General features: G+C 35.8%; 1 protein-coding gene across 1 annotated transcript; it reads left to right on the top strand.

The window, feature by feature from the left end:
• The first annotated feature begins 14 nt into the window (after positions 1–14).
• On the top strand, positions 15–18,479 carry LOC113064386 (cyclic AMP-responsive element-binding protein 3-like protein 2). Its single transcript, XM_026235165.1, has 12 exons — positions 15–353; positions 11,668–11,896; positions 11,979–12,133; positions 12,234–12,318; positions 13,318–13,499; positions 13,578–13,724; positions 13,812–13,870; positions 14,744–14,812; positions 14,962–15,061; positions 15,137–15,260; positions 17,053–17,296; positions 17,383–18,479. The coding sequence occupies exons 1-12, from the start codon at positions 258–260 to the stop codon at positions 17,435–17,437; spliced, it is 1,545 nt and encodes a 514-aa protein (XP_026090950.1). The 5' UTR covers positions 15–257; the 3' UTR covers positions 17,438–18,479.
• Positions 18,480–18,746: the final 267 nt, after the last annotated feature.

Genomic DNA, 18,746 nt, shown 5'->3' with positions numbered 1-18,746 from the left:
GCAACTCCCATCATTTCCCCGCCCCGAATTCCTGCTCGCCTGAGAACGAAGGGGCGACATTTCTCAAGGAAGCTGAGGGGAAAGTTTCGATAACACTGGCGACGGACGAGCAACTTAGACCCAACTTTGCGCTGACAGCACCAAATTCAGTCCAAATCGCGACCTGACGAGTGTTTTTTTACGGATACGCTGATAAATAGTCGTTTGTGGAGTTGATAAAGCGACGCTGCGCGTGGCCATTTACTACAGATCGAGGCATGGAAATAATGGATAGCGGGGAACCGTTTTTACAATGGGACAAAAATCTCAGCGAATTGTCCGAGCCCGGGGAAAACGACATTTTATACAGCACTGTAAGTTGGAATCTTCTTATAATTTCGTGGCACTATTGCCATCTTCACTTACACCCCTCATAGCATGTGTTGATGTGTTGCAACTAGTGTCAGATCACCCACAATGTCTCTAAACCTCATAGTTTCCTACGTTTAGTCATATACACGCTTTTAAATGACTTGGTCTATCACAGAGATCGACCAAGTCAGATTACTAATGTGCCTTTGGGTTCCACTTGGCTCCAAGGGATAAAGTTCAGATGGTGCAGTCATCCAGTGACTGTATCTTGCTTATGCAGTGCCACACAAAGCAATTCAGATAAGTTTAACCCATTTGGATAAAGTCAGAATATGGTGCCCAAAGCCTTGAAGAGTTGCTGCAGGTTATGTAATAATAGGTTTGCGTTCCAACTTCTGCTCAAAGGGGCCTCTACTTGTTGCATAATTAGGGGCTTCACTGTTAGTGCATAAAGATCCATGTACTTTTTTTGGTTATCCAACATGAAGATTTTAGACTAAAATGTACATGAATGCATCAGGGAAAGTGTATTTTGGTCTCATGTTTGTAATTATTTTAAAACCTTATGTTTGTCTTACTCTTAATGACAAATCTTCACTGCATTTAGGCGTCTTTTACACACAGAATGCTGCTCAGAGATGGAATGAATGCATTTACACAGATACAGATATAGCTCTATGCTTTGATAAAGGTCTTGAATGCTTTTTTTATATATATATGCAGTATTGCAAAGCACAGCAGAACATGTTGAATCTTAAATTTATGATCCTGAACGCGACTTCGAATTAAGTTGATTCCAGATGTGTGGTGCATAAGAAGACAAGCCGACATCCCAGTTAAATTAGCAGACAAGGTGCATAACGTCTTTCCAGACGACATCAAAGGAGGTGCAGCAGTTTGATGTGTCTGGTATTCATAACCCGGCAGTATCTGGGCGGTAACGCACACTTGCAGGAGAACTGTATATGCTTTGTAAAGGTTGTGAAGGGTTCATATTCTCATTCACCTTTAGAACAGAGCGGGGTCTTTGTTTTAGGGTCCCATCGGCCCCCTCTGAACACACACGCTCCCCCACCTCATGGGTTTGTATGTGCCGGTTATCCTCACTTTTACTTTCGCTCCCCAAGGTTTGTTGACATGGAATTCCACACAACAATGCAAACTGTTCTCCGTTGGAGAGAATAGAGCTTGCTTTGTGAGTTCAGCCTGTTGCATATGTCTGTTATCGTTATGCAGATTGCATGTGGGCTGTTTCCTTCTGCATTGTAATTCTGCTGCACTGTCATTGCATGGCAGTTGACTTTCGAAATGGAATTTACATTCAAATTTTAAGGCATTAGGGTGAATAAGGGTAATATTTAACCAATAGATATCTTCATAGTTCCTCAGTTAATTCATTGCATTATACATTTTTTTTGGTGCAACATGTTTTCAGAAATTTTGTTTCAATATGCAAATGAGGCATTATATACTTTAATATGCACACATTTCCAGAACAAAAACATGAACACTAATTTATATATATATATAATGATCAGAATCAGAAAATGCTGTCAACAGCTTAGAAAAGGACATTTTTTGCATGTTTTAAGGAATTAAAAGTCAGACAAATAATATATGCACAAGCACCTCTGAATATAAATAAAATAAAACTGAAAAGTTTGTGTGTAAGTGCTACTGAAGTGATGATTTCTGGCTTGTGATTGAACTCATGCAAATAGATAAAATTACATGAAAATAAAGTGTATTTTGGATGTTTTCTTTCCACTGTAGTCTGAAACAACACATCAAAAGCCAAACAGTGCAAAATCTCAATGTTTTTGCCTTAAGTGTCTTGACTTAATAAACATCTAGGAAGAACAATCTTATTTAAGGAATGCAATCATGCCCTTTTTAGGCCTAGTAATTGTCTTCTGTAACGAATGCGATTATGTCTTCATTTGTTGTCAGCTTTCTATTGGGAAGGGCTTGTATAGAGGGTGTGTGTTCGTACCTACCTGTAAAACAGGGTTTTTTGTCACTTACTCTTGAACTAAAGTCTCATGTGTCGTATTTCAGGAGGTTTGAAATAGTGAAAATAACCCAAGGCTCATTCTCTGCTTCAGGACGGAGGTTAAGGAGATGCTGAGGAGAGCAGTTGGGCCGTCATGCTCAGCATTTCTTAGTGCTGATAATCACAGCGACACGATTAGTCTGGAAAGCACATTATCTCATGCAGCCGGGCCTTGTGGCAGCCAGATGTACTTTCCAGAGCGAACATGAGGAAAGGCATGCGGTTGTGCACTAACCTGTTTATTAGTCGTTCATTTTGTAGCATTTCAGCTGTAGTAGTTCATTGCTTATTTGCATATCTTCTGTATCAGAAGATCTCATTTGTCCCAGCTGATGGTTTATGATGTTATGATCCGCTGATAATACATTCAGGATCGATTCAGGGAAGTGGGGTTTCAAAGAAAGATCAGCCTGATCTCTTGCTGATACACTGGTTATTATTACTCGTATTGAGTTTGAGTCATTTTGACTCTGAGAAGTTAATGATATCACATTGGACTAAATCTGAAAATGGGTTTCCAGTGAACTATAGGGTTGGGTGATTTTATCAGTTTCTATTGTACTATGGTACAAAATAGAAATATGTCAGAGTTTGTTATACCGGTTAAACTGTACTACATCTGTATATTATATTTACACATGACATGTCCCAAACTCAAGTCAAAGCATGGGTGTTTTTGCATTTATGCTAGACTTCTATTTATTTTGTTATGCATTAAATTACTTTATATGTTAAGTTACTTAACATATTAATCAGCTTTTCCTTAAATTTCCTTTGTGGTTAAAATTGTGATAAACTGGTATAAAATGACCCATACTCTGACTGTGACCACACACACAATCAGTGATGTGAAACACTGCACTGACGAGGATATCTTAAGAAAATAAGTCGTCTGTCTCGACCGTAGGGGCCGTGTGTGACTGTAAACACTGCACTGGAGTCTGGCTTCAGATTTGGGCTTTTTTGACTTGGTATTTTTAAGGTCTTCTGGGACAGAAACAGACTGAAAGGTTTCAGTGGTCAAATTTGCATAGTACTTTTTGCATTTTTATAGGAAATAGTCACACACGGCCCCTACGGTCCCCAGAGTATTTTCTTAAATACGTTTTTAAGTTTTTAAAAAGGGTTTGTATAGTGCTCTGAACTATAAATATAAAATTGAAATATATAAATTGAGTTTAACTTGATTACCAAAATGACTAAAAATGGAAAATATAGAAATAAAAATAATAATGATACTAAAATACCTTTTTGATACTAAAGTTTTTCCATTTTGATATAAATTAAAATAATAAATTATTATAAAACATGCAGCCAACAAGAAACCACCTAGCTAAAAACTAAAATAGCTATTTAGATGCTTCATATCAGGTCTGATTATCGACAGCATCCTGGTCCTGAAAATGTGTTTGGTCAGTGCATATCATGTCAGGACAGCATGATCTTGTGTCCCTGAGCTCTCTGACATTTTGCTAACATTTGTCACTCAGGCATCACGTGGTGGTCTGGTGAGTGAGAGACCCTCTGTGCTCAGTGTGTTGGGCAGAGCCTCTCTGCTCTCTGTGGGACGGGTGGACACAGACTCGGCCTGTTCTCCGAGAGGGCAGGGCTTACGTCCGTCGCTCTTGAAGGCTGTATCTGCCACACACATTCTTGCACTCTTGCTCTGAATGGATGGTTTGTATGAGCTGCAACTTGAGCCTGGACCTTTCCTGAGGGCGCACACATTCATTACTCATTACCACGTCCCAATTTATTCCCAATTTATTACCTGCCCAGTCATTCTAAGAGCCCCTTGGAGGCTGATCTCTCTTTGATTCAGTGTATTTTGGTAGTGCAGAAGATGTAATTGAGGTGCTGTGATGCAGTAAAAAGGGTTTTCGTTTTGGAAGTACAATGCCTCATGTATGCAAACACTTTTTTTTTCTGTGACCACAAAGCCACTCAAATTTTTTTTTTTTCTGAGCTATACCTAATTTCTAAGCCCTAATATATATATATATATATATATATATATATATATATATATATATATATATATATATATATATATATATATATATATATATGTGTGTATAATGTATAATATTGTATACAATATATTAAAATATGTACAATATTTTATCTTTAAATGTATAAATTCATAAATAATATATGTTAATAAATAAGTAGATTATTTTTTACATTTAGTAGCATTTTCAGTGTGCCACATTGGTATTTAAACAATTGTTTAATAGAGTCTTAGTACATTTCTTAAAAAAAAAAAAAAAAAAGATAAATTAATCATGTAAAATGTATTTAGGGAAATCCAGTAAATTAAATACTTCTTCAAATAAAAAGTGCGTAATTTCATTTATTTTTCTATTCTTATTATTTGTGATGTGATACAAACAAACCAAACAATCAGATATTTTAATAAACAGTACGTCTGCCTCAAAACAGTAAGACAAATATTATAAAACAGTTTTGGACCCATTCCTCTCTGTATTATCATTTAGATCCACGTTATTTAATAGTTTTCCACATAAATGTTTGTGCAAATGAATAGCATGTTATAACGGTATACATCCCTCATTTACAGCATTGCTGCTTGTGTATTGGGCATGCAGGGTGTCTTTCACTCCATTCAGTCCGAGGTTTCCTGTTCCTCCCCTGAAAGAGCAAACAGATTGGTGATCAAGCGTTTACATTCAATCCACATTGATTTATTTGTTATCCGCTGTCACTGCATGTTTACATCCCGCCTCCTTTAGGGTCACTATTGGCCAGATGTTGATTCCAGTGGAGCCGTTTCCTGAACCCCTGGAGCTCCAGAATCACCAAAAAAAAATTCTGTTGGGGGAAGGGAGGATGGGACGGTCCCGAATCTGCAGGATGTGTTCAGACATGTTGTGAATTAGCAGCACAGTCAGTCACTATTAAACAGAAAGTTCCCCCAAAAAGGAAAATGTGCTTTAGTTTACACAGCCTCAGGCCATCCAAAATGACTTTTTTTTTTTTCTTCTGTAGAACCGTAAAGATGATTTTTAGATCAAACCCTGGTCTTTGGTGATTCATACAATGCAAGTCAATAGCTACCATCACTTTGAGAATCAAAAAAGCATTTATAGGCAACATAAAATTAGTCCCTATACCTCCTGACAATGTATTGAGGTCTTAATATAATAGTGTACATGATTGCAGGATTACGAAATCAAACTGGTGAATTTTTTTGTTTTAGCCAATTAATAGAATCAAAATGACTGAACCAGTTTGCAGGAAATGATAAGATTTCCCAGTTTATTAATGTTGTAAATAATGTTCAGTTTCTTGTATAGACCAATCGTTTCACTTTATCATTTTGTGTTGCTTGTCTACTTTTTTGACTCTCAAGTGACTAGCATTTTATGTATCGCCAAAAACCAGCGTTTCAGCTAAAAATCTTCTTTTACTGTTCCACTGAAGAAAAAGTCACCTACATCTCAAATGGCCTGAGGGTGAGTAAATTAACAGCAAGTTTTTATTTTTGGGTGAACTGTCCCTTTAAGGCCTCTTTCAGTGAATTAAGCTGAAGATGACACACATTTCATGCTCCGCAGTTGCACTCAAACAGCTTGAGCAAGAACCAGGCCAATTCCAAACACTTGGAAAGTGACTCATGGAAATAGTGAAGGACTTGTGGTGGGATTTGTCTTGGCACAACTGAGATCTGCAAACTGAACTTTAGGAAAGGGATACAAAACTTTTCCCAGACTGCTTTTGTCCCTCGCTTTCTGTCCAGATTGTCCACTCAACTAGGGCTACACGATAAATCGCATGATTAATCATATACACTCAACAACTAAATGGGACTTTCACCATTAATTGTAGTATCCACAAGCTTTGCACTTTCCAAATCTTGAGCGTCTCGCAACAATTCATGGAATTACTCTAGTTTGTTGATTATTTATGAGCTGATTATTATTACTTTACCCTGCTTATTGATGTAGTTACTGGAAGTTGTACTGAAAACTGTTTTGAATCACAACAGCATTGCAGGCACACATTAAACTCTACACAAACGTCCTGTATGGAGGGGTTAACTCTGTATTTGGGTCAAAGAGACCCTTGTAATCCAGCTTAATGTCACTTAGCATTGGCTCCTGTCCTGGAATACCACTACTTAGTAATGAGACATTTCTTTTACAACAGCATTAGAAGAGGTTCATCAACTGTGCTGGACTTGTTTCTGAGGACAAACATTCTGGCTTTCCTTAAGTCTACAGCGCTCCAGTTCAAGACAAACAGATTTTTAGTGGCTAATATCAGTGAGTCAGATCCATCCACAGATGTGTAAAGAACAAGGTCCAGCCTCACCAGCGCTGATCTTTGTCTCCTGTGGGTTGGTCTTTCCTCACATCTGTTTTGCTGCTTAAAGCATTGCGTCATCTGTGTCCACATTTGGCTTATAAACTTCCTCTTCCTGCATACACATTCACTGCATCTTGAGAAGATAAATTACAGGCCGCTGTCCGCTGTCTCTGTCTCTGTCTCTGTCTCTGCGGCTCCTACTATCCAGATTCTCCAGCTGGGTAAAATCTCAGAAAGAGTCAAATTGCAGTACCCTGCCCCCAGTGAAACCATATGTACTATAAACCCATCCAAATTAGGAACAAAGAAGCCTTCTCTCTCAGAATCCACCCAGCTGGATGCAGGCGCTCGTATCTTATTCAGCAAACTCCCAAACTACTCGTACTGTTTCACTAGTATGCAATTTGTGTATAGGGAACAAAATTGTGGAATTATTTTATCAAACATTAAACAGTTATATTTTTTTTAAGCATTGATCATTTGAAAGCTATTTTTTTATATATATATTGCATAATAATTTTTTTAAATGTATTAAAATAAATATTTTTAATAAAAAAAATGTGTGTATATATATATATATATATATATATATATATATATATATATATATATATATATATATATATATATATATATATATATATATATATATATATTAAACTATTACTTTTAAATCATATACATTTATTTATATATATATATATATATATATCCAAATAAAGTTAATTAGAAATCAGGTTTATACAATAATATAAAATGTATTAAAAGCTAAATATATATATATATATATATATATATATATATATATATATATATATATATATATATATAAATAAATGTATATGATTTAAAAGTAATAGTTTAATATATATATATATATATATATATATATAAACAGTACAGACCAAAAGTTTGGACACACCTTCTCATTCAAAGAGTTTTTATTTTTATTTTCATGATTATGAAAAATTGTAGATTCACACTGAAGGCATCAAAACTATGATTTAACACGTGGAATTATATATGGAATTATATACATAACAAAAAAGTGTGAAACAACTAAAAATATGTCATATTCTGGGTTCTTCAAAGTAGCCACCTTTTGCTTTGATTACTGCTTTGCACACTCTTGGCTTTCTCTTGGTGAGCTTCAAGAGGTAGTCACCTGAAATGCTCTTCCAACAGTCTTGAAGGAGTTCCCTGAGAGATGCTTAGCACTTGTTGGACCTTTTGCCTTCTGTCTACGGTCCAGCTCACCCCTAAACCATCTCGATTGGGTTCACCCCATCACTCTCCTTCTTGGTCAAATAGCCCTTGATGCCTTCAGTGTGACTCTATAATTTACATAGTCATGAAAATAAAGAAAACTCTTTGAATGAGAAGGTGTGTCCAAACTTTTGGTCTGTACTGTATATATATATGTATCATATACACACACAAATTTCCGAGATGATAACTGATGGTATGTAAGTGAAGTATGAACTGTGGAGTATGCGGGTAAAGGAACTGATCCCAGACCTGGTACTTAAAAGTGATTATTTCCATCTTCAAACCACAGGAAACCTCACATCTGTCCTCCTCGGAGTGAACGCTGTCTTCTGTTCCTCTCAGAGAGAACAGTCGACACCCTGCAATTTCCAGCAATCATCATAATCATCTCATCACACACTCAAGAGTGTCAGATGTAATTGCATATCAGCCGTGACTGATGCAGAAACGACATAATAATACAGTGGCTTCATACGGCCATAACCATGAGTGAATTCATACAGAAATGACTGGTGCAAATGCATCCAGGGCATGACAACTATGACATGTCATGTCACACAACTTGAGGGCTTCACCCTCTCCTGACCTGATTTGAACTGCTGCGATTTTCTCTTCTCCGTTCAACATGAAGCGTTCACCTTAAGTGGCCTTGGAAATGCTTGCGTTTTCATTCTATGGTTTTGAGCCGAAGAAAACAGTCCAGAAAAACAGTTCTTTGCCAAATACGAAGTTTAAGTGAGTTCAGAAGAGAACACACTCTATGTGTGTTTTTGGTGGACGGCAGGGCCTGTAGAAACATCTGTGACCTGCATGCTTTCTCTCCGGACGTTTTCTCATCATGGTGGGCGCAGACAGAGCTGCTGTTGAGTAACAAAAGTGGAAAATGTAGGGCAAGGCATTCCAGAGCGACTTTGTCACTTGCACTTCAAATGGTTTCTCTCTTCTTGTTGCCTTATGTATAGGTTTAACTGTTGTCTTTTTTTTGTCTTTCTTGACTTGGTTGACCTCTGAGTCAGTCTGTAATTGATCCCATACGCTGACTTCTCTCCATTTTTCACTCCAGACTCCATTTCTTTCCTTCCTAGTTTGCTCAGCTTGGTCTTGTTTAACTCATCTTTGCCGAAACCTTGTGAGCTGCCTACCTAGACTGCATTGCTGTTGGTCAACGTGACCAGTTCGAACCCGTTGCCAAATCTGTGTGTATTGAAAGGAGTAGATCTTGCCTGTGAAGATTCACTGAACAACAGTCGATTTAACTGTATCTTAAAGCAGCATTGTGTATTTTGTGGAGAATGCAATCCCATAATTCATTGCAAATGTGAAAGACAGGGTTTCTGCAGGTCTTTAATTCTTCAAACTAAGGCCTTAAAATTTCTTAAAGACAAAGTAGTGGATTAAAAATTGCATGCACTGCATAGAATAAATCTCTTTTTTTCCAGTTTAAGTATCTGAACCTCTTTAAATCAAGATACATTAATAGGCAAAATAAAAATAGCTGAAGTCATGTTTTATGATAAATTGAACCAAATCGAGTGAGTTTATGCTTAAAACAGGAACAATGATCAAGGAGAAGGAGGTGAAAAGCCCATTGGTGGATGTTTGTTGTTGTTTTCGGTGTAAATATGACCTATTATCATGTATTTTAATTTAGAAATCTTTTAACAATTACTACCTACGAATTAATTAATTGGTCTTAAAATGGTCTTTAAAAATCTTACATTGGCTTTCATAAAACCTGCTGAAACATTGGAGATAAATGTTGATTTTAAGTTTTTTTTTGAATATTTTAAGTAGCCTCGGTCTTGTTTTTTCCCCACTATGAACTGAGCCCTCAGATAATGTTGACAGACCGTTGTGTTTATATTTAGTGTGAGCCAAGCTGATCTGCTAAATGGCCTTGAAAGAGTAAAGTGTGCAGTGATAAGACCTTTTCATAGCGTAACATCTCTAGACCGTTCCCTGCTGGCTGTGCAGATGAACAGATGCACACACAGTGGTTTGAATGTCTGTGTTGCATCTCTGACTCATCTGTGCAGATGGAGACGAGTCCGTTGTGACTGAGCAGTTTCAGATTCATCATAAATTATATTTTTATGTACGTTTTCTATGACAGTAACTACCATTTTTAAAAAAAAAGGTTTAAAAGTGTGGTGTTTTTTTTGTCTATATAAATGAAATGTTCACCAAGGCTGCATTTATTTGATTAAACAGAGTAAAAACACTAATATTGTGAAATATTATTACAAATTAAAATAACTATTTTGTATTTGAATATATTTTAAAATGCAATTAATTCCTGGGATGCAAAGCTGAATTTTCAGCATCATTACTCCAGTCTTCAGTGTCACATGATCCTTCAGAAATCAGTCTGATAATTTGCAGATGATTTAATTATTGTTTAAATTAAATTACTTTAATTTTCTTAAACAAAAAAAAAATAAATAAAAAATGTAAATGATTAAATAACTGTTTAAAATATTTTTTTAATTCACTTAAATAGTTTAATTAACTGTTTATAGCTAAATTCAATAATTTATTTACATTTCTTTGTGTTTTGGGCAAGTACACATGGCCTAAGTGTGATCTGGAATAAATGCACATCGATCAAATGGGCTTTATTGACAAATTGACCCAATCATGATGATTCAAGACCCTGTTAATGACAACGAGTCAAAGATGCTGTAGACTGAGCTCAACATGTTGAATTCAGAACATTCCTCTAAACATCACCTGAGGAGAAGAGCTGAGGAAACCCTCTGACCTGAGTCAGTCTTTAAGAGATGAAATCAATGTCTGGAAGCGCCTCAGCCTGTCCAAACCCGTTTGAGGCGCAGGAGACCTTCTTAAGAAGGGCTGGGGGGCTGGAACGCACCCATAGGAATGCCAAGGAGTGGGGAGGCAGCTGTCTGTGGGTTTTGGCCCCGAATCAAACCTAGGCTTGGAATGAGCCATCTGATTGGACGAGAGAGAGTGTGATGCGCTCTGATTGGTGGAGAGGGTTACCCCGTGGGCACTTGCTATCATGTTTAGTCTGTTCCTGTAGTCTAGGGTATGATATCTGATCTTCAAAGAAATGTGCTGATGTTTTACAGTCTGCAATTAAAGTGTGTTTAACTAGCTGCGGTTTAATGAGCACTTGATATTAGCTCTGAACTCACAGCTTGATCCTAGACCTTAAACCTCTCAAACAAAGGTAAAACTCTAGTTAGATTGCATTATTTATGCTTACTCATAAATAAAAGGGGATGAAATATTGATTTTAGTTTGAAATGTTTAAATGAAAACATTCAATGTCATTTAAAGAGTAGTTTAAGTAACATAATACTGCTAATTAATTTCATAATATATAATTTCAATTAGAATTCAATTATTAAATAAATAAATTTTTTTTTTGATATTTGAGGATAAAAAGAGAAAAAAATTACTTCTCTGAAAAACTAAAGAATGGTTTTAATTTTTTTAAATATTTTAAATAATAGTATTTTGTTATAAATAAAATAAAAATAAAATAATTATAACAGTATTTAAATTAATTAAATGTAATTAATTGTATTTAATGATAATTAATTGAAATATTTATTTATGGAGAAGAAGAAAAACCGTATTACATGTTAATCATTTAATTTTAAAAGCCTAACTCTCACATTGGTGTGGTTCCTGTGCAGCACTTCACCGAGCTGCTGGATGATCTGTCCCAAGAGGCTTTGCTGGGTCAGTTGTTAAGTGACCCGTTCCTGTCCGGCCGTGGAGATGCTATGGACACGGAGGAGGATCTGACCCCTGCGTCTCCAGTGCCGCCACACATTCAAGCCGAGCACAGTTACTCGCTGTGCGGAGACTCGCGCCCACAGTCGCCCCTGTCCCATCTGCCCGGGGAGCCCGGCAGCGACGCCGGTAAGACTCGGCCAGAATCTGCTTCCAGTTTGTTAACACAAGTCAAAATCCGTCTCTAAATGCAATTTGATGTGTGTTCTAGGTGACACAGACAATGACGAGTGGCCCATGGAGCAGGAGGATAAAGGGCTGAAGATGGAGCCTCTGCTGCTGCCCACCCTGACCCTCACTCTGACCCCCGAGGGTCCCGCCTCTGAGCCTGTGACTGACGCCTTGCTGACCCCTCCGGCCGCTCCGGTCAGTCCGCTCGCTCACACACACACACACACACACACACACACACACACACACAGTCAGTGGGTTTTACTGAAGTGCTGGTGTCTGCTCGTATCTGCAGGTGAAGGAGGACCGCGAGAGTCTCATCCCTCAGATTAAACTGGAGCCACACGAGGTGGATCAGTTCTTAAACCTCTCACCCAAAGGTAAAACACTGGCTCTGACATTTTTGGGTTATTGCACAAAAAATAAAGATATCAGAGCGCATTAAGGATTACAGTAAATAACATAATTTATCATAAACAGCTCATGCACTTGATTCATCCTGAATGGGTTTATTTTTCAATAATGACCCGACTGTACATTATTACACACAAAATAAATAAATGTGCTTAAATGATTTTTTTTTAATAAATAATAAAATATTTTTTTTATATTTTTCTCTAAATATTTTAATTTAAATCATTTAATAATTCTTTTTTTTTTTTTGAAAATAAAACGATTTTATGCATTACATTACTTTTGTGTTTAATTTAATGCAATTTTAATTTTTAATAATTTCATTGAATAATATAATTAAGTAATTGAAACAGTACTTAAGAAGAAAATGACTTATTACACACACACAAAAAAAACTTTTAGTTTTCTAACATTTAATTAGATTTTTTTTTTTTTAGGTACATGTGTAAAAAGTATTTTTCATCTTAACTAAATTATTTAAATTAATAACATAATGTTTAAATTATTTAAATTCTATTTCAATTAAAATTACTTTTTAAACTAAATCAATATTTCATGTCTATTTTAATTTAAGCTATTTAATTATTCAAAACAGTAATTTAATAATCAAATAATTTCATGAACTAAATAATTTACTTTAGAAAAGAAAACTAATAAATACTAATTAATGTACTTGGCAGAAAAAGATTAAGGGATATAAATATTGAATTTTAAATAATTACTTTTTAATAAATAAAATATAATTTTATTGAAATTAAGAAATAATAATATTAATATTTAAAGAAAGACTACATAATTACCAAAAAAGGGTGATTAAACATCTAAAAATATTTATTTTTAGCTTTTATTACTATTTGAGAAGATAGATAGTTCAGAGTAATAGAAGAGATATGAAAGTCACACAGCTATGTAGAAAAGAAATCTGATTTGAAGCATCAGAATTGATGTGTGATGTTCTTGATCAGGCCTGGAGTCTCTGCAGATGCCTCCCACTCCTCCCAGCTCTCACGGCAGCGACTCGGAGGGCAGTCAGAGTCCCGTTCACCCCTGTGCCCCCGCCAGCCCCACACAGACCCCCGCTGTCCTCAAGGTGGCGCCGAGAGCCCCGTCTTCCCTCTCCAGCTCTCCTCTGCTGACCGCACCTCATGTGAGTACAGAGGCATGTTGTTCACTTCACTAACAGATGTGTTGCGCTTTCTTAACCTCCTCTGGTCTGATCTGGCAGAAACTGCAGGGCTCCGGGCCTCTCCTGCTGACGGAGGAGGAGAAGCGCACGCTCATCGCTGAGGGATATCCCGTGCCCACCAAGCTGCCCCTGTCCAAAGCTGAGGAGAAAGCACTGAAGAAGATCCGCAGAAAGATCAAGAACAAGGTCAGTCTCGTAAAGCTGTAAAACACTGATGCACTCTTCAAATCTGAGTGCTAAGATTCATATCAAACTTAATATCATGACTTCCAGATTTCAGCACAAGAGAGCCGCAGGAAAAAGAAAGAGTACATGGATGCTTTGGAGAAGAAGTAAGTCTGATAAATATTCATCAGATTTAATTAGCATACATAAATGTGACATTTATGAAAAATAAATAAGCTTTTTCCACTCGAGTTCTCAGAGGTGTTGAAAATTTAAAGATCAAGTTATTCAAGCGTAAAAGACTTACTGATGCTTAAAAGTATGTTTATTATTGTGAATATTTCATAGCTGCACTTTTTTTTATCTTCATTAAAATATAGTTACTTGCTCCACTTCTGAAACCTTTCCAGGTTTTTTTTTTACATTAAATATTATTTTTTACCTAGAATTAAGTCAAATTATCAAAGAAAATACACATATACCGGTACATACATACATACACACACACACACACACACATATGTGCGTATGTATGCATGTAATTTATTTATTTCTAAATATTCTTAAAATATAATTAAAATATTAAAATATTAAAATATTAAATATTATTATTATTATTATTATTATTATTATTTATTATTATTATTATTATAGTATTTAAAATTAAAATTAGGTAATTTTTTAATAAATGTATGTGTGTGTATATATATATATATATATATATATATATATATATATATAAGTAAAATGGGTTGCAAATCAAGTTTCAAATTCATGTTGCAGAAATTTATAAATGAAATATTTTCAGTAGCTACATGAAAACTTTAGGGGTTAAAAGCATGTGAAATTATAATAATGATATATAATTAATGTATGTATAATAATTACTATTAAATAACTTTATTCTCATAATTATTTTTCATTTAGAAATAAGTGACATCATGAAAGTAAAATGGGTTGCAAATCCAGCTTCATGTTAAATAAATGTGCAATATTTGTAATATCTGTATGTGACATTGCAAGTGCCTCTCCATCCACAGGGTGGAGACCTGCTCCAGCGAGAACAGTGAGTTACGCAGGAAAGTCGAAACACTGGAGTGCACCAACAAGTAAGAGCCTCGACCCTTCTTTCCAGTACACTCTTCAGCCATCATTCGCTCATGTTTGGATCTCACACCTTCTGTTGCAGGCTGAGTTGTAATTTTCAGTCATGAATGATAGATGCTCTGTAAACAGTGCTGTATTGATTGTGTGGCAGGTCTCTGCTGCAGCAGCTGCACTCGCTGCAGGCGGCGGTGGCAGGAAAGGTCCCGCGGTCCTGCAGGGTGACGGGCACCCAGACCTCCACATGCCTCATGGTGAGCTCTCTCTGTGTGTGTGTGTGTGTGAGAGAGAGAATGAGCACTAACAGAAGCACTGCTGTATCTATGCAGGTGGTGGTTCTGTGTTTTTCCGTGTTCTTGGGGAGTTTCTACCAAAGCCTGAGCCCCTGTTCCTCCATCACCAAAACAGAGCTGAGCAGAGAGATCTCCATACAGGACTCATACACCACTACAGGTAAGCATGCTGGGATAGCAGTGCAAAAATATACAGAGACGCACAACTTCTAATTAGATATGATATGCATGTATGCATTTGCTATGTAATTATACATTTGTATATATTAAAATATATATTTTAAAATAATATAAGTATCTAAATAATATATCTTATGTGTGTGCATATATATAAATTGTTTATTTGCATTATATTCATATATATTTGTAAACTTTAAAAATTATTTAATTATCCATTTAAAATTTAATTCATATTTGTCTTTAAACATGCCATTTGTCTTTATATGTAAGGTTTGTATGTGTGTGTAAACACATGTAAAATATACATTTTGTATATATATTTGCATATAATATAAGTAAATAATTATTAGTTTTACATGTATTTTTTTTTATTTGTATTATAGTAGTATTACATGCAAAGTATTAATAAGTATTATAACACATCACCATTTTTCCCAGTAAATATGTTTCTAAAAGTACTGTACTTTTTTCCCTGTGTCATTGCATTTTATTACACAGAACTTAATTTCTGAACTTGTTTGTTTTGTTTTCTTCGTGTGTATGGATTCATTGCGTTGTTACAGACGTCTGGTGAAAATTTCATGCCAACAGCATTTTTAGAAACATTTTATTTCTGGGAAAAATGGTGACATATTCAATACTTATTTTACCCGCTGTATTTTCTAGTTACTGGTTTAATAAATGTTCCTGTTGCATGATATAATAATCTGTAACACATCTTCATCAGTTGTGTGAGGATGTTTATGTTGATTGAAGTGTGGATGTAGTATTAATGCAGAGCTACTAGAGCGTTTTCACTCGTGTCTGTTGCAGTCCCTGCTGTATTTTGCTCATTATTCTCTGTCTCTTGATGACTAATAAATGGAGGAACGGCTGGATTTGGATCCATATTAGTGGTCTGCGCCTCACTCTTGAGCTGCTGAGAGTCGTTATCAGTGCTGGAGTGGGCCAGTAATTATCATGCCTTTAAAAGCAGAGCGAACGCTTAATCATCGCTGATCTCTGATCCGCCCGCATCACGTTTCTCCCACGCGCGCCATTCAGTTAATGCACCGCTTCAACAAAACACTACTGAACTAATAAAAGAGCTGTTTACACCTGATATTAATATCCATCTCATGTGATACCGTCACAAATGCTCAGCCGAGACATCTGCTCGTATCAGCAAGAAAGAAAACGGTTGACCTGCCGGCCTTTTAGGGTATAAATTATAATTAATTATTAAAATATTAGATATTGAAAAAGTCCTACAATTATTATGATCAGTAAAATTAAAAGATAAGTATATAAGTGAATGAAATTTTTTTAAGTTAAATATATACTTTATCTAATATATCTAAAATATCTGAAGAATTATTTTTATTAAATACATTATTATTTATTTTACAATTTGTTTTTACTACATTTTACATTCAGATGTTTAAATATAAATAAAAAAAGATACTTTAATATAACTTATACATTTATTAATAAACACACACACACACATACAATTACTTATTAATGACATATATTATAAGATATATAAAATATCTAAATTATGAGTGTGTGTATATGATCTAGTATGTGATTGTGTATGGTGATTTATGTAATGTTATTTATTTATTTACATTAGATAAATATTTTACACAACACACAATAAATATAGTTTGTATATAATATCTTATAATAAATACAATAGTAAATATATAGATTTTTACCATTTGCATCTGTTTAATGAAAAAAAAACAGTAAGGAAAGTCCTTCAGCGTGATGTTTGTTCATTTCTCCAGTGAGGTCCCGGAACCTGTTGTCCATTCCAGAGCACGGGGGTCTGGACGAGCCTTATCCCGTCGGGCTGGGAGGAGATTATCCCGATTGGGACCGTCAGGCCGATGTAATGGCAGCTTGGCGTTTAGAACAGCAGCACAAACAGGAGCAGGCGGAGCTTCGTGAAGCAGAGCCCCGCCCACTTATTAAAAACACCAATGAAACACAAGGACAGAAGGCCATTTTAATAGACCTGCACACACACAGGTAACGACCGTCCTTCTGTGGCTGCTTCGATTTAAAGATTGGTTTGATAACACATGGATTCTGAACCCTGGGTTTTGTTTTGGCAGGTCAGATCAGTGGTCAAACGAGACGGCTAAAGTCTTACAGCTGGAGAGGACCTGAGATCCCTGCAGCGGCGGGCCATAGGCCTCATATTTATAGTACTGATTTACTTAGATATCCTTTTTTTTTTTTTTATAAACACAAAAACTCAAAAATGTATTTTTATTCCATTCCAGCAGTATATCAAATTTTGCTACTCATGTACACTGTTATCTTTTTTTATGTTTTGAATTTGTGTTTTAATATTCTTTCTTTTCCCTTTTTCGCCTATTTGCCCCATGCTACTGAGATTTTGTAGTAATATATTGCATTTGCATCTGTTTCCATTTTCACATGACAACGATGTAGCATGTCAATCAAAATACAGTTCCAAAGATTAAAAAAAAAATAGTGCAAAGATTAAAACTGTATTACGATTATAGACTAAAAGCTCTGTTTGCAGTTTGAAGATGGCGAATTTCCAAAGCATTTGTCTGAATATGTAAATATTTGCAGTATCCTGTATTGTAAGTGAGATGGGAGAGATATGAATTGATGTGATTGATATCAGTGAAGATGTGGGACAATATGGGCTTGACATGAAAAGGACGGATGCTCTCTGTCCCTGAAGTCCCTCGTATGACGTTGCCCTCTTTATTAAGGACAGATGGCCCTTTTTGTCCTCATCTGGCCACCATCCAACCCCCGTCTGCACTCTTGAGGGAGTAAAAGACGCTCGGTGACAAGTCTAGCGATATGAACAGTTGTGACGACCCGAGTCCCGAGCGATCTGCGACTCACTTGCACTGCGTCCTTGTAGAATTGATCTGTTATTTATTATTTTTTAGCATGCCTGCCATCCTTTTATCCTGGAAGCAAGAGCATTTTTGAAGGAGATGGTTTTGTCGTGATGTGATGCATTCAGATGCAAACATTTGTCACGCAACATCCATGTCGGAAATGGTGTGCGTTTCTTATGGATTTGGCATAACGTCTTAACTATATTACACTTTCATTGCATCACAATGCAATCTCTGGCTCTTCCTGAAATCACTGTGCATTATGTCCTGTTTTTTCTGTGAGCAAATAAATATTTTCCTTAGTAAAAGCATTATAAATCAGACGTCTGAGTCGTTGTTTTGCTGTGTATCCATTTTTGTATCCATGACAAAATTAGCATGATTTAAATTTGTTTGTTTTACTAGGATGTAAAGTTATGTTTTATGTCATCTAGTTGCTTGACTATTAATTATTTTCATTACGACTGGATCTGCATTGTAATTTTCCTGCCTCTCAGGAGGTTTTATGCAAAACATAAAAGAGGTGTTTTCTCCACATCAGAGAGCTCAGATGATGCACCTCAGACATTAAATCACATTAGCCAAATTGT

The sequence above is a fragment of the Carassius auratus genome, chromosome 4 (genome assembly GCF_003368295.1).
Source record: "Carassius auratus strain Wakin chromosome 4, ASM336829v1, whole genome shotgun sequence".
NCBI lineage: Eukaryota > Metazoa > Chordata > Actinopteri > Cypriniformes > Cyprinidae > Carassius > Carassius auratus.
The sequence above is the reverse complement of the archived record's forward strand: the minus strand, read 5'-3'. Positions and strand labels throughout refer to the sequence as shown.

Bases quoted from the DNA above. Each gene is read 5' to 3' on its own strand.
- LOC113064386 (XM_026235165.1), top strand. From the start codon at position 258: ATGGAAATAATGGATAGCGGGGAACCGTTTTTACAATGGGACAAAAAT. The intron at 354-11,667 runs GTAAGTTGGAAT...GTTCCTGTGCAG, and splicing joins ACGACATTTTATACAGCACT to CACTTCACCGAGCTGCTGGA. The intron at 12,319-13,317 runs GTAAAACACTGG...GTTCTTGATCAG, and splicing joins CTTAAACCTCTCACCCAAAG to GCCTGGAGTCTCTGCAGATG.